This window comes from Urocampus carinirostris, chromosome 4 (assembly GCF_059441175.1).
Source record: "Urocampus carinirostris isolate Australia breed hairy pipefish chromosome 4, RoL_Ucar_1.0, whole genome shotgun sequence".
In the NCBI taxonomy this organism is placed as follows: Eukaryota; Metazoa; Chordata; class Actinopteri; order Syngnathiformes; family Syngnathidae; genus Urocampus; species Urocampus carinirostris.
Genome location: NC_142352.1, coordinates 32223264 through 32250299, shown reverse-complemented (window position 1 = coordinate 32250299; position 27036 = coordinate 32223264). Strand labels below are relative to the sequence as shown.

Sequence of the window (27036 nt, the reverse complement as noted above, 5' to 3'; positions counted from 1 at the left end):
GTTGGCTGCGGCTGCATCGGCTCGCTACAACGGGTCAGGTGCAATCGACATTTCGTTCTGTGTACATTGTTACACAGAATGACAATACAAGGAAATTATTATTATATTATTATTATTATTATTATGGACTTTTTGGACTAGTTCACAGGTTTGAGGCGTCGTTGCTGTCATGCAATTTCTAGACAAATTTCAACATGTTACAGAGTGTTCTCTTTTATTGATGTTTACTATGTTTGTGTACTGTCACTCTATGCTAAAGCTATTCCACCCTGGTGGGGGATTACCACTTGTGAGGCCCCTTGTCAAGCTTTCTTTTTTCCTCACGCTAAGGTTTTGAGTTTTTCCTTGCCCACATGTTGGTTTAAGATCAGGTAATTGTGTAATTGTAATCATGTGCAGTCCTTTGAGACATTTTTTCATTAAGAGCTGTACAAATAAATGTGATTTGACTTGACTAGGGTAGAAAAGTGGGTTCGCAAGTCAGATCAGTTGAGAACCAATTCTTAAATTAAAAAGCTACAACATAGACCGATAAATACTTTCTTTGCAATTAAATGTCACTTTTGTAAGAATAATTGTGACGCTTATCCCGGCAGATAGTATCATAAAAATCGGTGCGGGAACGGGAGTTTGATCTCCTGTATGCTTTGCACACACACTAACAGAGGAATGACAGTCCAGCCGCCATTACAAGCTGCTGTTTTCTGCAGAGTGCTTCATAAAATGTCAGAGCGCCTCTCCCTGAGCAAGACACTGAAAAATGGCAGCGCTCTGATGTGCTGGCACCTCACCTGCTGCTCTGTGTGTGTGCATGTGTGCGTGTGGTGTGTGTGAATATTTGTGTTTGTCTTGAAAAGTGTGTGTGTGTGTGTGTGTGTGTGTGTCTGTGTGTGTGTGTGTGTGTGTGTGTGTGTGTGGAGAAAGTGTGCATTTGTGTAAATGTAAATCTGCTTGTCTATGCATGCGTGTGTGTATGAGTGTACACGCTGGCCTCCCTCCCATGTTGCAGTGAAGCGAAACAGAGTGGCTGACTGCCCGCTTTTGCTTCTCCCTCCACTCTGTCAATACAACACAATTCTCTTCCAAATAGCCTTCTTAACATTCAGTGCTATTTTTATGTTGGCAGACATATGTAATCACTTGCTATACCACGGTTTACTTACCGCGGTTTTGCGACCTTGCGGATTTTCATTATGCATTGGTTTCTGCAATCTGATAGTCTAAACAGCGAAGGTACTTATTATTGCCAACAAACGGAGACCTCTCCACGCGCTATACTTGCTCTGGAGCCACATGCTTTTGCACTCCCGAGTGGCTCCCTAGTGCTCTTTCAAAAATGTTTGATTTTTGTAGGACAGAACCGGAAGGTAAATGCAGTTTTCCTTAATGTCAACATAATGGCGGAAAAGTATAATGTAAATTGAAGTGTAAGGGGTCCTTAATCCATACATTCAAAAATAAAAAGGAAAATTATTTTTTAATTGACAGTACAGAAGTGTTTTCTAAAAAAAAAATATAAAAAAAAAAATAAATAAAATCACAATCTTTTTTTTGTTCAACAAATACTTGATCCTGTAAATTGGGTTTCTTCTAGAGTAATAAAAAATGAAAGTTTGTACTTCCTGGATTTTGACTATCACTGGGCGTTTTTGGAACCTAACCGCCACGAAAAACGAGGGATTACTGTAATCAGTGCTGGGCGCTTGACTGAAATAAAATAAATTGGTTACCGTTACTATTTACTTCGTATAAACTTGTTAATTAAACTAATTATGTATATCGTTGTAAATACACCTTAGACAAGAGTATAAATTGTCTAAGAAATTTTGTGAATTTCCCTGCGGGAACGAATAAAGTATCTGTCTATAGTCAGGAGAATATCATTGGGGAGAAATTCTTGTCCTCTTTGCTTTAGAAGTTTAGATGTTTCACAAAATATTTTCTTCTTATCAAAACCAGTTTATTTTACATTTGACCTATATATGCTAATTGGATAATTGGAAATATTTAATTTAAGCCAAGATCTAATTGAAGTCACTGAAAAAACACAGATTCATGGACTAACATTCCCAAAGTCCTCTACTCTGTTCACTTTTAGGGACCTATCCACAATAAATATTTGCCAAAACTATAGTTTTAAAAAAAAAAAACCCACTTCTTTAAGCACCATTCCGTGCTCTCTCCCATCACCCCCCCAAATGTATTCTATTAAATAATGCAAAATAGTTTTTTGTCCATTAACATGTGGTGACCTATCATATTTACAAATCAAATGTGGCTCGTGGTTTCAGTAATTTTAGCTTTTTACTTGTAACACTCTGAATGTGTGTATTAATATATTTCAGTTACATGTTACTTAGAATATATTTCTAATTGTTCTATGCTCAGAAGCTGCGGACACAAACCGTCTTTATTAACAGCAAGAGAAAGCACAAGCGAAATGTTGTCATGTTAAATGATAGATGTAGCCTATCCCGTGGCATTATTTGTAGTTGACACTTGGGAGTATCAAGGTGCTTTTAGCTCACAAACCTTCTGAACTGCTTAGTGTTGATATACATTTGACCTTAATGCTTCAAATACCATTTGTGGTCTTTTTATTTTTAAATTTTTTTTTCAACTCCAATTGTTTACATCAAATGTGTTTTGTTAAACTAAAGCTAATGTCCTTTCGTGTATGTATTTTACATCAGAGGGCATTCACAATCATGGCTTTACTGAAGATGTCAGACACTATAAAGCTAAAAGGAAAACAATGGAGTCCCTTGAACGGAGTGAGGTGTAACTGGGTTGCGGCTATAGATTCTAAACACAGCGGAGATGGAAGCAGCCTTTTCAATTATTGTTTATTATAAGTGAGTGTTTTGCTATTTGGTAAGTACAAAAATAATTTTTACGTTTCATGGGGAAAATGTAAAAATCTGTTGTACATTTGCTGCTGTTCAGACAAAACGGTGGCTTACCAACTTTTTTCCCCCCTCAAAGTCATTTTCTTTCACATTTTTTTTTCAACCAAAGCTGGCCATCATATATGTTCACAATAGAAAAAATGGAGCTGACAAGCTAAGAAAATGGCTTCTTGAAAATATATTTAAATGATTGTTCAACTGTCAAAACAGGCTGTATTTTCTTTCACTGGAATCAATCAACTGACTTCCCTGCCTCATCTGCTAATGGTTTCTTGTAATATGAACATAGTTTACTCCAAGTGTGCGGGTGTGTTGACTTCATGGTAAAGGAAATGGTTTCCTCTATACTTTGTACGAAGGTTTTGATTTACAAAGTGAGTGTTATGTCTTGTCTTATGTTAGGTTTGAAAAATGTCAACGCAGTTGTTACAATATATAGAAGTAAATAAAGTACATTTGGTTGTAGAGAGGTTCCCATTTTAGTGGCGTTGCAAATAATCAGTGTTTAGAGAAAGTAAAATCTAAATAGATAAAAAAAAATCCCCTTAGTCGAGCGAAATATTGTATTTAATCATGTTTAAGATTTACATTTAAATGAGCTGCCTGTGAGCAGGTAGGTTTTGTCAAACTACGTAAAGTCATATTTCTATTTCCAAGCTGTAATGCAGAAAATATTTTAAATCCCGATTTTTACTTAAGTGGTGTCATAGACAAAGTTGTTACTGAACATAATTTTCCACTCTGATCACAACCCAAAAACAAAAAACAAAAACAAAAAAAAAACAACCAAGCAAAGCTGATAATTTTTAGAATGCCTAATGGGGAGTGTTCATTATCCACTGAGCCAACAGCCCTTTGAGACTTTCTTGTGATTAAGGATATAAAATAAACATGACCTGACTTGACTGAGTGCCAAACTTGTATGAAGTACTACTGACTTTTAAGCAAACTTCCTCATGTTCACATTTATTCACATGTTGCTAAAGTTATTTGTTAAATGACTGGATCGAAGTGTAATATACGCACAAGTGGCTGGAAAAAAGTCCTCAATGAGACATTTCTGTTGTTGTTTTAGCTGCTTCATTGTTCTGTCAGTGCAAGTTGTTTTAAATGCATGTCAGAGGCATCATGCATATTTGAAGATATGTGCTCACTTTATTTATTCAAACATTCTTAAATGATGCTCCCGTCCTAATCATTCTATGATAAAGACTGCTAAATGCACCATATTATATTCACAAAAACTCGATTGTAAGAAATTTCTGGTAAAATTAGCATTAAAAAGGTGTTTGTGTTAACTCTAGTCTAAAACAAAAGTAAGACAGTTTCAAATTGAAAAACAAACACAATATGCTGAAATGCATATATCCATGTCTTAATTTTAAACTTGCTTCGGTTAAATATGCTGATAAACACATAATTTTTATTCTTGCTTTGATCTGTGTGTGTGTGGCCATTATTATCTAAGTGCAGTCTTTAAAGCCCAGGGGTACAATTTTTGCAAATCATGACTTTGCCCTATTATACTGAGATTCATGCTCTGGTAAGTGGAAAGAGCAAATGCAAAGTGTGCAAATGTGTCCTTAATAATGTACATGGTAATTAATAGTAACATTTGCATGTGATTTTTACCGACCTTTGACAGATTTTTGCCACATATAGGGCAACTATGGTACATTTGGAGGTACACAAATATGAGCCCTCTTGTTAAATTGGAAAACAAACTATGAATGAGATTGATGTTGTTTGTTCTAATTTGGAATGGCACGATCAGATCAGCACAGTCAGTGTCCGGTTTAAATGATTCCAGATTGACTAGATTGATTGGGTTTATGGATTTCTTATAAAAACAAACAAACAGTAATTTATATTCTCAAATTCACATTTTTTTCTTGCACATTGGTATCGGCATGGATGTCATCATGCTGCAATTACTTACTTGTGGAAATTGCAATGTCTCAGCGTTCAGGGCTTCCATGCCTCCACTCAAAAACAAGTTGCATGAAAACATAAGTGCACATGCTCATATGCATTAATAAAAAATGAATTTGTAACCTACTTAACTTAATGAAATTTTAACTTGGGGGACCATGCCATTTTTAATACATCGATTTTTACATTAATAGTTACTAATTTTACTTGTTACTTTTTGGTTTACAGAAAAAAAAATCGGGAAAGGATCAGTATTGACTAAGCTGCCTATCTGCAATTTATACGGCCTATCAAACGGCCTAAAATGAAATTGGAAATCGGTCGTTTAAAAGTAAATCATTGATCTACCATCATCAATAATGTTTGCTGAAGCACCCTTACAATACAAAATAGGCACAATGTGATAAGTATTCTACAAATATTCGCAACCGAGATTCGATTACCCCAAAACTGAGTATTAAGCTCTAAAATGTATTTTGATATTCGAAACCCATTCCATCACAAGAATCAGATGTATGATATCCTAAGAGTCGAAGTCTGACGCTGAAATTCGAGATACCCTCTTAAGCTTTTTTCTCCAGCTACTTGTTTAAAGTTAAAACTTGGGGAAGGCATACTTACCATTTAAAATCCCTTTCTCAGTAGACATAGGTAACAGTTTTCTGTGCTGAGTCAGCTAAAACCTTTTATTGTTTGTCCGGTACATTTTGGAACTGAGATACATAAAAACTAATTTAAATCTTTTATGTAAGTTTCAGATCAGGGGTTGGTGTAACGATTGTCCCTGCAGCCCGTTGAGCTGTTTTATGATTAAGGGTTATACAAATAAACATGAGTTCACAATTTAAAATAAATATTGTGTTGCTTTTAAGGTTTCATTATCCTGCTCAGCTACGGCGGTTTCAACTAAAAGTGATACACATTCAAGTAATAAGTCTTACAAATCTGACAACTGACTTATATGTAATCCTGTTTTATTTGTTTTTGATTCATTGATTTTTTTTTTAATTGATCTTAGATTTAAGATTTGTATTTATATAAAACATGTCTCAGAGATGCAATGCTCTGTATAAAAGCGTCGCATGCGTAAGCATTTGATGTTATGGAACTGAAAATATACGGGGAAGAAGAAACCTCAACATGCATATTTTAATGCATGGCTATAATTTAAATCATATATGTTGCAGCTTGCATACGCAAAGAATGGGCAAAATGAGGGCAGAAGTTGTTGCACATGATTTCATGCTATTGCTTGATGAATTTGGTGAAGCAGGCATAAACCTCAAAAAAACAATGTTTCTATTTGACTCTTGGAAAATGAAGATATCAATCTGCCCAACAGTTGATGCATGTTAAACCTGTGGCTGTACAACCAAAAAATTCTGTACCAAATTTCACAGCAGGTAAAATTGAATCAAATGGAAAAAAATGTTGACAGAGTCAAAGGTGGTATTTCATTCTGATTCCTTGTGATCGTCTCAAGGCTCTGAATCAATACTGAAGATTATGAATAGATGATACTGTTAAAGGGCAGCACGGCGGCACAGTGGTTAGCGCGTGTGCGGCACAGTTCTAAGGTCTTGGGAACCTCCTATGTGGGTTCAAATCCAGCTACCGGACTTCCTGTGCAGAGTTTGTATGTTCTCCCCGTGCTCCGGTTTCCTCCCACATTCCAAAGACATGCATTTCAGGTGGATTGGTCGGTCCAAATTGTTCCTAGGTGTGAATGAGCGAGCGAGTTGTCTGTCCCTGTGTGCCCTGCGATTGGCTGCCAACCAGTTCAGGGTGTCCCCTGCCCACTGCCCGATGATTGCTGGGATGGACTCAAGCACCCCCGCGATCCTACTGAGGATAAGCGGTGCAGCTAATGAGATGAGATGAGATACTGTCATAAATGTTTGAATGAGCTCTCACTTATACAGAAATGTTAGTTAACGCCTGGCGCCTGATTTTTAAGATAAATCATATCCTGTGCTGTAGATAGTTGCTCCTAGGTCTTTATCATGACATCTTTTGTGTTTGATGTTATTTTGTGGGATATATCAATAAAAAGCCAGAGAGAAATGAAGAAATATTGTTTTGCGTGTGTGCGTGCTTGCCTTGGCAAATGTTGTTCTGTTCATCACCAGGATGGTGTTTTTTTGCGCTTCAGTCATCTTGGAATTTAGTAGACAAATATAACGAGCAGGTCACGTTCATTCTGTTGAAATGTAGCAAGCGTTGAGCCTGTCAGATGAGCGAGGAGCTTGCTGAGGGAGAAGAGCAGATTCATCAGGGATGATTGTCTGCTGCACATAGCTGTTTTGTTGATGCAAACACCATGCACTGTTACCATGGGGAGAATAATTAGCTCTGGCTGGATGCAGATGTGCACGAGCATAAGAGATGGGAATTTGTCATTGAGCTGACATCATGATATTCAAAATGGTGCATTATGGGTGTGTTTGTGCGCATAAATGCATACACACGCACTCACACGGATGCAGGACGCACTCACTTCTGGCTCATTCTCATCTATTTATGGACAGGAAATGGGAGTGGTACTATATCTGTTGGAGCTGTGAAACACTTTTCTGTCGCACAATGACTTGGGCTGCAACTAACGATTATTCGAATAGTCTACTAATCACAGACTTATTGAACGGATTAGTCGAATAATTGGGTAACTATTATTTTTTTGTTCAATTGAGCATAAGGTTGATTTAATCATGTAACATATGATAATAACCAAGAGCAAAAAATGGTCCAATGAAAAATATTTTACAATAGTTAAATAAAAATGCATCTAAATTAATCAGGCAACATGCGTGGTCACTAGACACAATTTATGAATAAACCTTAATTTCACATACGTTTGTCAGGCACAGTCTGACATAATGCTCAAGCTCTATTTGAAGTGAAATATACCTGTATAAAATGTTCAATGCAGGTCATCAAAACCGTATAGGCCTGAACGTGACTTAGATTTAACCGAGGGGAGTCGGTCTCCATTTCGTTCAGAGGTCCGATGTCTTTTTTAAATGGTCGTCACAGCTACTGCCATTATACGCAATTTATACTTTTCAAAAAGCTTTAAGTTGTTTCTTTTTTGTCCGCTTAAATGCTCCCAAACTTTAGAAGTTTGGTTATGCCTAATTGATGTAGACACTGCCATTTCTGTATTTTGAAATTACCGCTCAATAGAGACTCAATTGGCTATTGCACATGTTCAACTCTCAGCAGACATCATATTCAAGTAGAGTTGCCTCTCTCTGTTGGAAAAACTGACTGGTGACAATAGTCTACAATGATTTCATCCATCCATCCATCCATTATCTGCACCGCTTATCCTTAGTTGGGTCACGGGGGACAATGATTTAATTTGTGGACTATTTCTATCATCGACTCATCGTTGTGGCCCTAGTTTTTACATCAAACACAATATGACAATCTTTTCTTATTCCGCTCTAAAAGTCAATACCATCTCCCCAAATCATAGTGTCACCAGGTACCCGGAAGTTCGAACCTTGAGTAGGTGATTGATTCCAGCCTTTGGCAAGCACAGGCCGAAAAAGGTTGATGAAGAACAAAATGGTGTGTATGTTTAAATTTTAGTTAAAGCTTCTTGCACAAAATGGAGGGATGCCTAATGATTGGAACATAAAAATCCTGCAGCTGGGCACTTTCTTTGGATAGGCTTAGACGCTGTATCTTTAACTTTTTGCCTAGGGCAGGTAGTAAGCAGCTCTTGTGTGCTAAGTGCCACTGTTACATGGAGGAAGACATGAAGTAATGCAGTCACGGTACGACTGTAATAAAACCTGCGGCCATCAGTGCAGCCGGGGCGAGCTAAGGCATGGTGAGCGATGGTGTGTGCCCATCTCCAACAAGCTTCGTAATGCCATCTGTCACGGGGCAGGAGTAGGGCTAAGGGAGGTGCCTAACACTAGTTGTTGACACCTATACATGCCGCACTGGGGCAGGATGTCTGCTTTTGTACAAGACCTTTTTGTCTGTATTTTCTATTTGCCATTCATTGTTTAATGTTCAGTAGGGCTGCAATTATAAGGTGACGCTGTCGACAAAAATCAATAGCATAAATAGTCGACAATGAATCCTATTGTCGCATGAATATGATCACTGCTGAGAGTGGCACTTGCGCAACTGCGTCTCGAGTGATAACATACACTAACAGAAATGCCAGCGTCAACATCAAGTACGCGTACTAAAACTTATTACCTTTGGGAGCATTTTAGCCTGCATAGGGCAAATAAAAAGACTACTTGCGAAATTTGCAAAGAAGATAATGCGTGTCATGGCAGTAGCTTTTGTGACGCACCAACATTTGAAGAACGCATTGGCCAGTTGAACAAAACCTAGTCCTGACTTGTCCTGGTAAAATTCAAGTAATGTTATAGACAAAACAGTTTTGATGACATGCATTATATGTACATTTTATAACCATATAATGCAATTCACTCTCAATGAGAGCCAGAGCGTTTTGCCGGACTGCTTGATAAACGTATTTGAAATTAAATGCATGCAGTCAGAAGAACAAAGATCTGTTGTTAAAACTGTTCGATTTCAAACTGTAAAGAATCGTCAAGTACTTTTGTTGCAGACCTTAGTGTTGATTACTGAGTACTAGTTCACAAAATGCACATGTTTGTTTGTTTACTGTTCGGCTGATGCTAATGTGCCTCTTGGTTTACAGGGCTAAAAATGTTTACTTGGTTTTCAATTTATTATTTATTTGTCTGTTCCTAAAAACGGACAGAGGTTTATTTATGTATTTCTCTACTGATTGAGCAAGGTGCCTAACTGGTTTAAGATGCATTTTTAGTTATAATTATATTTTAACAATATTTTAGTGTGACTAAAAGAAAATTTGAATTATTTGTTTGTTTAAGGTAAATTGAGCCCACTTCTACTAAATTTACTAGAAGGTTTTGGCTACTGATGATGCCTAAAGAATTGTAGCTTCTTTCATTTTAATTTCCCATGTTGTGTTGGATTTTTATATCAGGAGAGATTTGTCTTTTGTGCCTGCTACAAATTCAAGGTTGGTGACTGAGCCATAGGAGATATTGCTTTATTTATCTGATCCTATTGGAATATAATTGTTAGGTTTTGTGTAGGTCCAATTAGGTCCACAAGACTAATTGCGTCACCTTAAATATTTTCATGTTAACAGGCTTAGAGAGTAACGGAATACATGTAACGGTATTATTACATAATCAGGATAAGATTTTTTTTCATTGTTGTTTTTCATTGTAAACTCAAATCAAATTACAGGTATATTTTGTAAAAAATAAGGATTACCGTGCAAGATTACAATTTTATTTAAAAGCATTTTCATGTTGCACACCACAATAGGACAATATTAAAGGCCCATGTGTGTCAAAAGGCCCGCGTGTGTTAATTTTAACTTTTTATTTTTTTCCTTATTTGCAATAGCTTTGTTTACATTCGCCATTTTCGATTGCACCGCTCTTTGTCTGCCGTCTCTACACATATGCCTCGGTGCCAATTGTGTCTATTATAATTCAAATTACTGACACTATAAAGAGATAAAGATGACAAGAAGTCCCAGAGTGAGTTGAAAATGTAGAAACTGAACACTTTGTGTGTTAAAAAACATTGGGTTCTTAAGTTGCTCTTAATGTGAACTAAAACAAAGCATATTTTATCCGCAATGTGAAAGCAAACGTTTTATTTTTGCTCAATACACTATACTACGTGGTTAAAATGTAAGCATTTTTTTTTGTTTGACTACAAGCAACTACCTGGTCATTGTTTCCTCTTTCTTTTTCAAGGTTACGTTGCTCATTTATCTTAAACAAAATTTGATAATTTTATTTATATTTCGTTAATGTGTCTTTTATTAGCATAGCCCTTTGAGACTCTTTGTGATTAACGGCTATAAAAATAAACATGACTTGACTTGACATATTGCATTTGGTATTTGAGTAATCCAAAAGTAATAGAAAGCAATGAAGTTACAAAACGTTAATATTATGGTATTCGGATTACCCTATTAACAATTTTCTACTTGGTAATTAGTATTTGTATTGGATTACATTTGATAAGTTACCCTCCAAACCTTAGCTGTGTTTGTTCATGCTCTTAGGTTTTCTGTTTACTCCAGAATGTACCTTTCCACAAGCCTGACGGCAGCTAAGATCTGTTTTACGTCACCTGCTTCCTTGATAAAGTCTTGACTTAATAACATTTGATCTACTTACTTTGGAAAACCACAATATTATATTATTATTGATTTTAATAATAATTATAGTGTAGGAACTATGGGTCACCAAAATTTGGAAAATGTAAAAAAAATGTTCGAAAGTGTTTTATAGTGATAGTGTCTGTTTTCTAACTGACAAAATCATCAACATGACAGTATATTTACATATGTAATGCATTCTAAATAATCTAAATACATATGATTACAATTAGCCTACCGCTTATCGCTCAGTGCCCTCTTTTCCTGATCTTATTTTACCGCCACTCCTAATAAAAACCGGAAACTAACACGTCGACACACACACAATATAGTTATAACATAAATCCAGTTGTTACTTCATAAGTTTACCAAACTACATGTAAGAAATCCTTCTGTAAACTGTAACAAAGAAGTACTGCTCCAGTTAAATAAATGTAGGTGAACCTACCCCTAGATTTTAGTGAGTTGTCGCTACGAAGTAAAGTATTTTCTTGAAAAAATGTTTTATCCGTCTTGCAAAAATCTTATCAACAAATGGGCCTGCTATGAAATTTTCAGTCATGGTAATACAGTAATTCCTTTCTTTGCGACTTATTGTCATTGTGCATTGTATTCTGTATTCTGATTGGCTAAACAGAGAAAGATGCTTTCCATCGCCAATAAATTTGGGTTTCCCAACATGTAAACCATGCTATAGAGCCACATGCAGGTTTTTGGCGTTCCTTAGTGGCTCCCTAGCACTTTTTCAAAAATGTTTTATTATGGAAAAAATATATGGCCTTTGTAGGACATAACTGGAAGGTAAATGCATTCTCCATAACGTCTACATAATGGCAGAAAAGCATAATATAAATTGCATCATATCCTTAATCTATACAGTTGTGCATCAATCACAACAGCAGGATTATTTTTAAAATTATAAGTTAACAGTCTGGACCAGGGGTGGCAAACACGTGGCTCTCTTGGCCAAAAAGAATGCGGCTCTTTACCTCATCATATTTTCTATATACTGTGGCTCTTTGCCTTGTTTCACGTTTAGTTTTTTTGTGACATCAACACAACAACAATACTTGTTGTATTGTAAGGAGAGGAGTGTGTTATGGGAAATAATGTTTTTAATTGTGTGTGTTTGTGTGTCTGTCTGTCATGGCAGGTCAGTGCGTGGTGTGGCTCTTTGACTCTCACAGTTAAAAGATTTTGGCTCTTTGTGTCAAACTTGTTCGCCACCCCTGGTCTGGATGTTATGTGACAGTAAATTTATTTGGTTCAAAAAAATACTTGCGCCTTGTAAATTGGGTTTGTTCTTGAATAATAAAAAGACAAAGAAATAAAGGGTTCAAATCCGCAGGTTTTGACTATTTTTTTTGTATTTCAACCCTTATGAAAACCGAGAGATTATTGTAATACATCTCTCTGCTGTTTGTTATTGTGTGCTTCACTGGGGAAATTTTGATGCACCTACAAACCATTAAAAATGTGGATGCCTGTCATTTTTAGATTTATTTCCCCCAAGCATTTGCACGTGGCGCAAGTAGTGTTATTTTTAGAAATGTAACTTTTCCTGCCCATTTTTAACCTTCTATGACCCAAGTCACAGTTATATTGTACTTAAAAATAGTGGGCCTATTGCTCAGAAACTAAAGCAAATCCTTTGACAGTTACAAAGATGTTGCAAGAAACATAGCAGGATGTTGTACAATAGTGCACATAGCGCACGAGTTGGTGATTGACTGTGGCTAAAATTTGTGCATGCTGGTAGGGAGGGGGACAAAAGAGGTCAGGCGAACTCACTCATGCACTTGGCTGTCTTAAGCAAGATGATCATGGTCTATTTGGGTTGATTGATAACTTAAGTTTTTCCCACTGACTGAAAAAGATTCACTCTGATTGACACGGATACGTAGCACAAATACACACCGTGGGGTTTTCTATCATTTATATGATGCGAAATCGAAACGTAAATTAGATTAACCCTGCACTTAAATACAGGTTAAATATATAAATACAGGTTAATATAATTTGTATATCTTAATAATACAAGTTTATGAGACTCTGGAGGGACCTATGAAACCTAATTTCCCGTCAGAATATTTCTGTGTATGGTAGACACTGAACTGCAAAACAAACATCCATGTAGACGTGTGTGCCAGGCCCTGTTAAATCATCTCCACAGCGTTCCAAAATACGAGCAATCTGTGTTTTTTTTTTTCAGTTTGTCACTCTCAGCTGCATTTTACTGTATATTTTACCAAAGAATGGTGAACACCCAACAATTTATAGCTGAACTTAAACATTTAACTTTGACAAATGAATGTAAAGAGACACTGTTTCACACAGTAAATCTGTAGTGCTTTTTGGTATTTTCGTAAAGGTTGTGCGACCATTGCAGACGTGATGCCAATTTTTCCGGCTTCAATAATGCTCAGAAAGAAAGCGGTCTGGAAGTCACAACCGTGTGTCTTTGAATGAGGTCAGGCCATCACACGGAATAATGCATTTCCCTCCCAAGCGCTCCTTCCATTACGGCCGGGGAAGAGACATTGTGTCCACACTCTGATTACCACTGATCCATGCTGATGACTCTGTTGGCGGATTATCTCAGTTAGTATCAGCCATCTGTTAGTTTGTGTGTATGTAAGTATGTGTATTTGTGTGTGATTGTTGTAAGCGTAAGGAGGGAATGGAGAAAAATGCATTTCTATTGTTTTAAGTTTTCTTATAGTTGTGTATGAGGTTATGTGAGGTTTGTGCCAGTTAGCACTTTTGGCTAACATGCTAATGGCACTTACGTCACATTTTTGTGGGTAGTTTATTTTGTTTGGTTGTTTAATTACAAAACAAAGTTACATGAGAGTGATCAGTTTGCTATCTTTACTTGATAAATAGTTAATATGGCGATCTGTATGCTACGATATACAGTAATCCCTTGGTTATCACATTTAATGGGGTCCAGACCCCCATGAAAAGTGTAAATAAGCAAAGTAGACGCTTCTTCATGAAAGCCCTCAAGGGTCAAACTTACCTCAAGATAACGTCCTTACCGACTGAGCGTATAGGACTGCAAACAAAATAGTCAAGTCATGTTTATTTGTATAGCCTTTGATCACAAAAAGTCTAGGAGGGCTGCACAGACCATTAACTAGTACAGACTACAGACTTGTTACACCACCCCCTGATCTAAAACCTACTTGAGGGAAAGGAAAAACTCAAAACCGTAGTATCTGGCAAAAGAAGAAACTTTGAGAAGGGACTGCACATGAGATAATCCCCTTTCCAGAATGACCAGGCTGCAATATTTGTTGCAATACACATATATCGCCAACATGAAACATTGGTCATTAATAAGCTATAGAATACAACTGTGTTTTAAGCCTAGATTAAACAGTTCCGCTGAAGTTGCAGATCGAATCTCGAATCAACAGCAAGGCGCTTGAAAGGAGAACGCTTTAAAACCTGCGGATCTCTTCTTGGGATCACTAGCAGACCAGCATTTTCTGAGCGAAGGCTCAGAGGAGGAACATAGGGGAAAATAAATCTGAATGATATGAGTGGGTAAACACAGAATATTTTCGTATAATACTAACAGAACTTTAAAATCACATCTTAAGCTGACAGGGAGCTAATGCAGGTTAGCTAAAATCTGAGTATGTGATGAAACTTTCTTGTCTTAGTTGAAAGCTTCACTGCTGCAATTTGTACTAGCTGCAGGCTCTTGATGTTAGCTTTTGGGAGACCGGAGAGTAGTACACTACAGTAATCCAGACAGGAATGAATTTTAATGTCAGCATCAGACTGGGACAGCATAGGGAAAGGGAAAATTTCAGCAAGGTGATAAATATATACATAATATAAAAAATATGTATGATCATAAAAAAATAACTATATAGATTGACAAATAAAACACTGAACACAGAGATGCAGTTGAATAGAATGGTCTTTATTGTGATTTTACAAAAGTAAAACGGAATTAGAGTGGTTCTACTTTCAGTAAAACAGGGATTTAGAGAGCGGCTGGCCATGTCTCCCCATGATGGTTAAAATACGACTGTCCCAAATGAAGCGGTTTACTGCGAGCTGTAGGTCATCCAACGACATACAATTTTGTATCATCACCATCATATGAAATCCACAGATCGCCATCTTTGAGGTAATTTTTGAAAGTTTAAAATGCATATTTTTTTTCATCATTAAAATTTTTATTTATTCATCATTTATGGAATGTTTGCAATCTTAATGACCACTTTTGCATATCAAACAATCCAAAAATGCATAATCCATAAATGGAAACATGTTTTTCACATGACAGTAACACTATATAGTTAAAATTTTCACTGATTATATTGTACGTTTACAGATTAATTTTGTTATCATTCCACTGCCTATGTTTCACTTGTGTAAATGTAGGCATTGTAAAAATATTTAAATAATTCTAAAAAAATTAACGTTTTCTTACTGTGCCAGCTCTACCAGCACTTGAAATGTTTGATGCGAGGCCACATTGGAAGTGGAATAGGGCATTACACCACTACATCTCTTATACTCTGCTCAATCCCATCCCATCCCATCCCACCCCAGCTCTTTCAGATGACGCTGACATGCAAACTCCCCTTACATGCAACCATAAAACCACCGTTCTGTTTATAGCAATACAATCTCCTGAAGGGCTTTTGCACCCAGGAACTATTAGGCGCATGCACTCACAGCTGGGCGCTATGTTGTAGGCCTACTGGTGGGGCACTGGTGCACACCTTATATAAATCACAGCGCCCGCCCCCCCCCATTAACATACATTCACTCTCTTTTCCTTGCAATTACAAGACTGCTCTCAGCGCATCCTGTTGAACGGCTGCTGCTGTTTGAGTCAATTTGATTTATCTGCTCAGAGATATTGAAGTATTAGCCACTGTGGTGTATAACGTTAATTACCTATAATATCAAGATCCTTCTGATGCAAAATCAATTTTAACTTCGTATAATTAAGTCTGGATTGGATCTTTAAATACCTTGGCTCAGCATTAGTGTTGCAATTGTTGTGTTTGGCGATACATGGCCCGAGCTCAATTATATTGTTATTGGATTTAATTGCTTTGAGTGATCAGTTTGTGGTCGCAGGATGAACACGGACTGGCCTTGCATTCATTCCACCCCCCGATGTCCTTTTTCTCACCACCTCTCATCCTCAGAAAGAGGCCCTTTGAGAGATGAGAGTAGATGAGGGGGAGGGTAATGCCGCTTTACACCTCCGCAAAGGAAGGATTGCTTTTTTTCTTGTTTGTTAGGTAGTGGAATCAATTCTATTTACATCATCAGATTCTGACAAGACAAATTAGTCAGTGCAGGTATTGGTCTTTCTTTCCTCATATTGTCTTTTTTTCTACAACAAAATTCAACTTTGTTATAGTTGATTATTTTTGTCCTCTGTCTTTCGTTAGCAATTCCCATTTCCTCTTTCCCCATCCGCATAAAGTAGGGAATGATGCGCTTCACTTACCAGCTGACACCACATAAGCTTGCATGTCCTCTGAGACTTGTGCCTTTTGTTTTCATGTACATTATGATAATTATAAAAGGGCCACCATTCCCCCTATATCTTCATCACACTTGTGATTATACCTTTTATCTCCAGGAGCTGCCACAGGCATCACTCTTGGTAAAATAAAGTTTTTTTTTTCTCCAACCTGTCTCAATTTTACATGTTGTCTTCACTCCATTCAATCGTGTCAAATGCCTTTTATTAAAATAACACTAATGTGCAGTAGCTGTCCCTTGGCTCTAAAAACAAAAACAAAAGAAACCCCTGCCATTTTTGTAAAAACAAAAATCAAGGACAAAAAAGGTCTGCTTGCCAAAACTATGAAAGAAAAAAAATGATCATGAAATACAAAAAAATAAATCCACCAGGGCTCCATTTCCTAAGGGTTCCGGAACAGAAGCTGCTAGTGTCTTTCTACAAAGACCCAGTGAAAAGGATTCCGGCATACAGTGTCACTGAGTGTTAAGCTGGGACCACAGCAGCGTACAGGAACAAATTGACAGTAATCAACACAGCCCAGAAGATCGCTGGCTGCTCTCTGCCCGGTCTGGAGAACATTGCCTGCTTGCAATACTAGAGCAGAACCATTGATATTATAAAATACTTTTCTCTCCCCAGCCACCACCTTTTTGACCTCAGCTACCCTCTGGTAGGCGCTACTGGCCCCTAAAACATAGACTAAAAGGCTATAACCTCCCTAAACAAGCGTGCAAAACTGGAAAAATGTACATTATGCGACTTCATTTGGGAATATTTTTTAGCTCTGCTAAATGTTTTTGTTGTTGCCAAATGTCATTGCACTACTTTTCATTGCACTACTGTTACGATGCACTATTCTTTCATTGCACTTATAACTTAGGACAGTCTCAAAGCAGTACTTTGTATATATTTGGCCCATTTCTCCTGACAGTCGATTATCTTTTTCTCTCTCTTAAAGTCATGTTTACTCTCGAGTGCCATGTTTAATTTGTTGCATACAATGTTTCACAACTTTGACAATAAATAATTCAATTAGTAAGTTATTTACATGACTTTCATCCATAGCCTTTTACTGACATTTACTTGAGATCTAAAACGTTTATTTCCGTGTGTGTGTTTGGACATCTTTGCAATGTGACATCACTTTCAAAAAGGTGTTTCTCAAAAAGCTTTATGACATGGAGTTGCGTGCCTGAAAGTACAACAATCCTGCTTAATCTTGCTGTACGATATATTCTCAGGTGAAATCTACTATTTAAATGTTTGACTCGCTCGGAGGGCAGAATTGTTTCAATTTTCCTTCTGTGTCTTTAGCTCATAATTATTCACCTTGCTTTAGAGGCGATTTTGCAGGACCTTTGACCTTGCTTATAATTAGACAACCGCCATATTTTTTTTCCCACTGCTGCAATGGCTGCCCAAGATGGATGGCACAGCAGCCTCCCCCCATGGACTGCAGCAGGTTTCCTTGTCATCTGCGCCTCTTTCTCAACCCCTCTCTCCCTTTCTCTTGTCAGTGTTGCTCCTGGCGAAAGGCTGATACTTGATATTCAGAGGATAGCAGCTTTTGTCTCAGAGATTTAATCAGTGGCTCTGCAAAGGAGAGGGAGAGGAGAGAGCAGGGTGGCGGAAAAGGGGGACGGCAAAAGAGATGGAGGAAGAGGCTGTTTATATGTAATGACACAATAACAAAGCCTGCCTGTAAAACACAATCTGCAAACTGTGCTTTTGAGGGGGATTTCCACTGCTGGATTAGTGTCAGGCAGAGGGATGTGGTAAAAAAGAAGACAGGAAAAAGAGTCAGGTTGACGTGAGATACCGGGGAGGTGACTGTGTGCGTGCGTGTGTGTGTGTGCGTGCGTGCGCAAATTGAGGTTTTTATTCCTCTTTCATATTTATTTGGCTGCTCTTGTTGGCTAATGTGTGGGCACTTTTGTTTTTTAAGTGAAAGCAGATTAAAGTTGGCTAATGTAGATCTGATGTTTGGCGTCTTAAATTCTTAAGAGAGTTTCTGTTGATATGGATGGTTGATAATGGTTGGCGTGTTGGTTGTGTGACTTTAGTAACTGTGCCAAGCATCTAGTTTACATACCATACCAAGTTGTACCTCAGCTGCTTGATGGGTATTTTAAAGTAGGCCATCCATATTGCAATCGTTTGTTTTGAACAATTCTCATTTAAAAATGTAATTATTCAAGCTAGATGAGAGCTTTTAAAACTGCCTGAAAGTAAGCTGTCATTATGAACAGACATTCTTTTAAACACTTAAGCAAAAACCTGTTTACATTTCTGAAATAAAAATTGCGATTTTGGTTTAACTTATTGTTTAATATCCCTGTCTGTTTTGAAAACTTTCAGAATCAACTTTTTAAACCTCACGTTATTAAAACAATTAAATTACACCGCAAAATAAAAGACATGTACGTACCCCAACAAGAAATTTGTCTTATTGTCAAGAAAAATAAAATGTATTCTTTGGGGGATTTTGTCTTGAGGAAAAACAAAACATTTATTCAAGAAGTGAGTAATAACTAGCATATTGTCAACGTTGCGGCTGAAGAATTTGGAAACATTTCCTTTCTATTTTGCAACCAAGATTTCATCTACAATTTATCCGGTCCACTTCTAATGTATTTCTCATTAAACAATCTGCTCACTTGGAACAGGGGTCACCAAACTACAGGCTGTGTGCATTTTCAAGCCCGCCAAAGGCTTTAATCTGGCTTGCGAAACAATGCGTAGATAAGCATCAGAATAAAATCAGCCGCTTCTAGTTAAAATATAACCTGCAGTTTTTAGTATGTCCACTGAATGTCGCCAAAGCCACATGCCACTCCACCCATAAATAATATACTGTACCCTAATCTATTAATGTTCCGCCGGACTTTTGATAAACAAATATGTGTCTGTACTATGTCACCAGTCACTAAAATATCTCATGCCACATATCATTGGAAAGTCTAAATTCTTGGGATTCAAGATATGATGACCATTTCAAATTATACTTATCCGAGAAACAACGATGAGCTTGAAACGAGATACCCAAAACTATAAAGCCGAGGTGACTCACCCAGCGGTACGTCCCCGGGTCATCTTTAACTTCTTTAAATGTTCGCGAAAATGGTTCGTTACATCAAGGACAATCCATAGAATCAAACTGTGTAGATATCTACTAGAAAACACGGGATATTGCAGACAGATTATATAGGAATCCGCCTTAATTATTTTTGCGTTGTTGGACGTTGCTTTTTGTAATCAGTTTGTTTTGCCACATTATTTCCATCCATTATCTGCACCGTTTATCCTCAGTTGGGTCCCGGGGGTGCTGGAGCCCATCCTAGCTATCTTAGAGCAGTGGGCAGGGGATTCGATTTAAGACGGTGATCTATGCTGATATTCAGCTTTCTTTTTTCTTTTTTCAAACCAATGTGGCCTGCGACGCAAAACATTTGGAGACCCCTGATTTGGAGGGTATAGTATAGGTATAACCCCCAAAGTTTTACCCTTGGCGATTAGAAGCTTGCAATCTTGTATTGCAATATTGATTTGAATTTGAATAGTTCAAACCTGTTTAGGTGTTCAACACAACTGGGGGACTCCTCAAAAACCTACAAGGGTTTCCTCTACATACAAGTCATCATAAATGCTTTGTCCTATGTGGGCATTCATTCAAAATTTAAAGCACCTTCTTGCACTTCAACTAGGGCTTTCCCCTGGAAGACTGTTTGTGCTGGTAACTGGAAAAACTCCACAGAGCGCCACTGTACCCGCGTGAAATCCGGTTTGATTCAGGATTATGCTTGACAATTGTATTTCAGCTACTTAGAAAGAACCAACCACCAGTTTAGTAATTTTATGGTCTATTCCCACCATGAACGCATGATTACATCTAAAAAAAAGTGCGTAGAATTTTGCCATTCTATGTCCTAAATAGAGCATTTGCCGACAAATAAAGTTAAGACCTCATTAGAGACTGTTGCAGGTTTTGTGTTTCAAAGTCAAAACGTGCTTTGTTGTCCACAACAAAGACTGACATTCGACTGACAATTCTCCCTGTGACCTCGTATAGAACAAATAGTAGCTCAGAAGCAGTGAGCATTGCTAAATAGAAATATTGTTCAGGGTAAGTAAGATGTGAAAGGAAAAGTGTCAGCGTATGTGCATCAGCTGGAAATGTTGTGCAGGTTTGGCGCTTGCAAGTCGGTGTGCATGTGCGTTAATGTTTGTGTGCGTGTTTTTTGCTATTGTAACCCCGCTGATTGGATTGTGTTTGACAGATATGGAGTCTGGAGAGCGGCTGGCCTCCCCTGCGCCCACCCTGTCTGCAGCTCGCACCTCCTCCCCTGCCGCCTCTTCCTCATCATCAGCCTCCTCCTCGTCATCTCCCGTTCCCCACTCAAAAAGCAGCCTGGCCCCAAGCCCCTCGACACTGGGATCCACCCTTAGCACATCTGGTACGAAAACTTTTTCATTTTTCTCCTAGTCAATATGTGGCCAGTGTCATCAATAAAAGTCCAATATATTTTCACATCATACACAGAACATTTTTGCAGTAAGTTGTATGTGTAAATTACCATTGAAAACAATGCAGTGTAACATAATGGCAGGTTACGCCTATATTCACGGAACTCATGTAAAAGTTTCAACATTACTAAAAGTGTGTTTTTACATAGACTAATTTAACTAATTTAAAAAAACGTAATGCAATTTGTTTTTATTTTAGAGTTGAATTAAATATTTCAAAACAAGATAGTAACAATTTTCATTTTGCTTGCAATACGTACAGTTGTAAAGTCTGCTGTATATTTTGTCTCACTAATTTGATAGTAATGTAATCAAAAAGATCTTCATCAAATAATAATTTAATTAGGAAACACAAATATTATTTTTTTCCATTTGTTTAAAAAAAGGCATGATACGAAATGATCACATATCAGAAACAATTGAAAAAAAAAACCATGTCTCCAACATGTTTAACAAATACAATTATCCCTTGCCCTATTGCCATTTACCGTATTTTCCGCACTATAAGGCGCACCTAAAAGTCTTAATTTTTTTTAAAAGCTGACCATGCGCCTTATATATGGCTCAACATTAAATCGCAAGGTCTCGCAACTTATGCAACAGCCGCCGACTCGATTTTCCCCCGAACGTGGAGTAGTCCGCGGTGTATGCTGGGATTTATATACTGGCGTTTCATTGGCTAACCAATGTGTCAATCATCATTTGAATCAATCACTATTGGCTAAAGTTATTCGGAGCCTCGGATAGGCTAGAGAGCCGAAACAAACCCTGCAATTGGCCAAAAAGATGTGTCAATCATCCGTTAAATCGATCGCTATTGGCTGAAGTTATACGGAGCCTCGGATTGGCTAGAGCGCCAAAACAAACCCTGCAATTGGCCGAAAAAGATGTCAATCATCCGTTAAATCGATCGCTATTGGCTGAAGTTATTCGGAGCCTCGGAATGGCTAGAGGGCCAAAACAAACCCTGCAATTGGCCGAGTTTAGCAATGGCGTAGCAAGCTTGCTAAAGTACGCCATTAGTCTGTATTTGTAAATATTCTACTCTCCTGGATTTACTTCACTCACGGTTGTAAGAAGACCATGATTGCGTATCATTATTGAATGTGAGAACTTAGATGAGCTATGCGGTTCTATATTTTCCCGGTATATTGTTTTAGAACGATCTTGATGTTGCTGTGATGAGTTGAGTGAATTAAACTCAATTCCAAGTGTTTATTGTCATATGCACAGTAAAGTTGCGAGCGAAAAAGAAAATAGAATCTAAGAAATATTTGGCATTTCTTGAATCCCAAGACTTTTAACATTCCGAATGATGGAACGATGCATTTGAGTGACATCGTACGGACACCGCATCCGCACGTGTTTCGACACGTATTTGTGTCTTTGCAAGCTTTGGGAATGTTAAGGGAGTAATCAGTTTGACTGAATCATCTGACTGTTTTGTCGACGTTCCCAATGTAGCGCCTTATAATCCGGTGCACCTTATCTAAGGAAGATATAGGACCAAAAACTATTTTTTGGGGGTGCGCCCTATAACCCTGTGCGCCCTATAGTGCGGAAAATACAGTACTTATCGCGATTTCTGTACTTTGCGGATTTTTATCGTGCATTGTGTTCTACAATCAGATTGGCTAAACAGAGACAGACGCTTCCTAGCACCAACAAAGTTTGGACCTCTCCACCCACTAAACCTGCTCAGGTGCCACATGGGGGTCTTTGGCGCTCCTTAGATGACCCCTGGCGCCTTCTGGTCCTTTTTCAAAAATGTTTGATAGTGAAAAGATACATGGTTTCTGAAGAACAGAACTCTAAGGTAAATGCAGTTTTTGATAAGTCGTGATGGCGGCAAAATATCATGTAAAGTGAGGTGGATTGGGTCCTTAATTCGAAGATTTGTGCAAGGAAAAGGCAAAATTATTTTTGCAATTAAATGATAATTTGACAGTATAAAAGTAATTTGTAAAAAATATATATATAAAATTCAGTACTTTCATTTTTTCAAACAATTAACTGAGCCTTTGTTTTTTTCTCTTGAGTAATTAATTAATAAGTAATAAATTAAAGATTTCTACTTTGCAGATTTTCATGTTTCACGGCTGGTTCTGCCCCCCATTAACAGCGATAACCGAGAATGCTGCACATTTTTCATGTTCACAATTGTTAATTATAATGGAAGTAATGACTTCAAAACATTCAACAGGGTAGGTTTTTAAATTAAACACTTAATGCACATATTGAGTAATTTACTATCATTTCTGGACTACAATGTATATAACTAAAAGTCAAAATGGAAAGAGGTACATTTTGGAAACAAGAGTACAGCTATTATAAAGAATACAGTATAAAATAATTATAAATTGGTACCACTATATACCAAGTAGTTTTCTTCAACACACGACACCTCCACCCTGTCAATAGGTGAGGAGAACCTGTTAAAGTAGTATGATGGGTGCATGGGCACATGAATGAATTTGAAAATACAAATGTTCCGTATTTTCCGCACTAAAAGCCAAGGCCGTCATATGACAGCCAAACATGGCAGGGACCTTAGGTATGGATTCCACTATGTAAAGAAATAAACAAAAACATTTATCAACTTACCACCTCTTACCACCACTACTTAATTTTGAGTCCTGTTGCATACAGTCTTCTGCGATTTTCAGCAGCAATTTTTACCGCTTGAACAATAATCGACTCAAATACAAAACCTTTATTATCCGTTCGCCGTTCTTTTTTCAATGGAACTGCAGTTTCAAGAGTTTTCCATTCAGGACTGTGGAACAATCTGACCTCTCAAATTCCATCTGCAACCTTTGTGGAACTGTTTAAATCTAGGCTTAAAACACACTTATTCACTTTGATCGTGTCTGTGTATTGTTTCTTTGAACCCTTGCAACATCCATTACAGCCTCGTCATCCTGGAAGATGGGGTTACCTTATGTGTGTGGCCCCTTCTCAAGGTTTCTTAATTTTTTCGTGCTGAGATTTTGACCGTTTCCTTGCCCTCATGTAGGTTTTAGATCAGGGGATAGTGTAATAATAGTCTGTAGACTGTACAGCCCTTTGAGACTTATCGTAATTAAGGGCTATACAAATTAACATGACTTGACACATGCACAATAAAATTAATGTATGGAAACCCATACCTATAATTACTAAATGCATTACCAATCTTATCCACCAGGTCATAAGGCGCACTTGAAAAGTTCTGGCTAAATTGGGGTTTTATGTGCACCTTATAGTGCCGAAAATACGGTAGTTTACATCCAAGTTAAATGCAATAAATCTGTTATTAACACATGCATGCTGTAATACATTTTAAAAAAAAATTGATGGTCTGTAGGCTTTTCCAATTTAAATGTTTTTTTTTCCCACAGAACCTTTTTTTTCAAATTGCTATTCCAAAGTATTAAAAGTGACAAATGTGGTCCCCTTCATGTCCTGATAGCAATCAAAATCCCTTCTTTCTGGAGCATGGAAATGAGTTTCCCGCCATATTAATTATACAGTTAGTGTTTGAATACACCTCTTTGCCAACTACCAAAGAAACTACCCCCCAACCCCGCTGACAACTTGAATTGCAATTTAAAAGCTGCTGCATTAATGAATCCCAAACAACCAGGAGCTTCTTTTGTGTGAGAAACACACATGCTCGGCCATGTTTCCTGACAACCTTCATCTCATCGGCTCCAGCTGCCTCCAAGCACGGCTCGACACTGGATGCTCGTGTATTCACTACCGTTGAAAACTTTGGGGTCGCTTTGGAGTTTACTTACTTTGAAGAAAACCATTTTTTTTTAATGTAGATAACATAAAACTACATCCCATATATTATTGTTTTAAATGAGCAATTTAGCTGCAAATGTCTTGTTTTAATGCAATATCCATACAGATGTATAAAGGCCCATTTGCAGCAACCAACATTCCAGTGTTCTGATTTTGCTGTAGAAGGATTATTCAGACGCTGCCCGACTAACGAATGTTTTTAAGTTGAATATGTTCTTAAGTTGCTTCAGTGCTACATTTTGTATGTTTAAGGTTTATATATGTATGTTTAAGGCTTGTATAAGTAACCTGTTTTGTTTTGTACTAAAAAAATAAACATTTAACAAAATATGTTCTATAAACATAAGTAAAGTTAAGTGTAACTTACTTTTGGAAGATGTTCTTCGAGAGATCCTCCTCCGTGGTAAAGTGGCCAAAAAAAAGCGTTCTGTCATTTTTCTCAACCGCATCGACCTCTCTTATTCCACTTTCATTTCAAAAGAAACAGCTCCCCCCTTCTTTACACTTTACACCAACCATATTGAATGGATGCACGAGATATTAAACAATAATAACGTCAAGGTTCTGAGCGCGCTGGAGATTCAGTATACGTAGCACTGTATGTTTACATATGAACTAGAAAGAGGAAGTAGCTTTTCTTTCCTTCCTGGTGGATGCTGGGTGACTTCACACAGCGCCACACTCCAGTAGTGGGGGAAAGAAGCACTACAGTAATGTCCTGTACTCGGAAAAAAGTACACAAATTACAAAATCTAACTTGGATCAATGTCCGGATATTGTTTGACATCCCGAAAAAAATGTTCACATCTACTGTTTTTCGCAAGTCGAATGGTCGTAAGTAGGGGAGCGTCTGTAGATGATTAGAAACCCCTTGTGCAATGATGATTGCGCCACTAAAAACAGTTTATCTGGTTAGAGAAACTATAAAACGTACCTTTATTCGAACTTTTCAAATATCTGGCAGCATCACATATCTGGGTGTGATTAAGAGGTAAGACCGGGCCTAAAGCCCAAACCAGCCTTAGGCTGACCGATTGACTTGGTCCCTCAAATCAAGTTAAAGTAAACCCGAAGCTGCCCTTCGGTGCCGCACACCCATGTCGAAGTGCGGATTTGGTTTTACTTCGGGCTCAGTCCCTCAATTAAAGTGTGCACTTTGATGCCGATGTGCGCAGGCCGCCTAAGTGCACACTTCAGCCCGAAGTGCGCACTTAGTCACCGAAGAATGCCGGCACCGAGACGTGTTACTCAAATAATAGTACTGTTCCTTCAGAATAATATTACGCAAGTAGAAGTAAAAAGTAGTCGTTGAAATAATTACTTAAGTTAAAGTACGTGCTTGCTGTGCAGATCCTCCCCAAAAAAAAGAAAAAGCCCGGCCCATTTTAATGATCAACATTTTAGGCCATTTTTAAGTCTAAACGAGCCCAAAATATAACTTCTTACTTTCGGAATGGGCTGTAAAATTAGACAGTCTATTCTTGTTTGATAAAAATGAATGCCTATCCACGCAAGATCTTCTACAATGGTGTACAACACTCCCTTCAGAGAACAGCACAAACGGGTTCTAACCAGAGTGGAAAAGAAGTCTAAATAGAAGAAGCAATGGATGCCTTGCAGGTCCTCAAATAGCAACTTAAATAGTACCCGCCAAAAACAGGTGTGAATATCTATAGTGATGAGGCGACTCATAGATGCTGGCCTTCAAGGCGGAGTAGCCAAGAAAAAGCCATTTCTAAAACTTGCCAACAAAAGGAGAGATTAATATGGGCAAAAGAACACACCGGCATGGAAAACTCAAAAATGTCTGGGTGGTTGTATCCTTACTGTTATTACCCTTAATCTCTATATTCTGTGACCAATGTGTCTGTGTGTTAATGGTTAAAGAGAAAGAGCACCAAACCTATGCTTACATGATGAAAACATTTTTTGCATCCTTTCTATATGCCTTACTCATAATACTTTTACAATACTATTACAATTGTGCAGATTTAGTTTTGCAAATAAAATGAATGTTTTAAATACAAACAATTACCAGGTTCTTCCTATATTTTAAAGAAACTGTAAAATAATGGGTTTCCATATCGCTAAAATGTATAATTGTATGAACTTGTTGTAAAAATTGTAAACACTGTACAACAATATTCTTATAACAATCCATCATT

General features: G+C 37.6%; 1 protein-coding gene across 9 annotated transcripts in view; it reads left to right on the top strand.

Annotated features, from left to right (window-relative positions):
- The window catches only part of baz2ba (bromodomain adjacent to zinc finger domain, 2Ba), a 142946-nt gene that overhangs the window by 50546 nt on the left and 65364 nt on the right, over positions 1-27036 (top strand). For all 9 annotated transcript variants that reach the window (XM_088334203.1, XM_088334207.1, XM_088334206.1 and 6 more), the window contains exon 3: positions 20836-21012. In XM_088334203.1, coding sequence (XP_088190329.1) covers positions 20838-21012 — 175 coding nt within the window. In that variant the 5' untranslated portion in view covers positions 20836-20837. The remainder of the gene's footprint in view (positions 1-20835; positions 21013-27036) is intronic.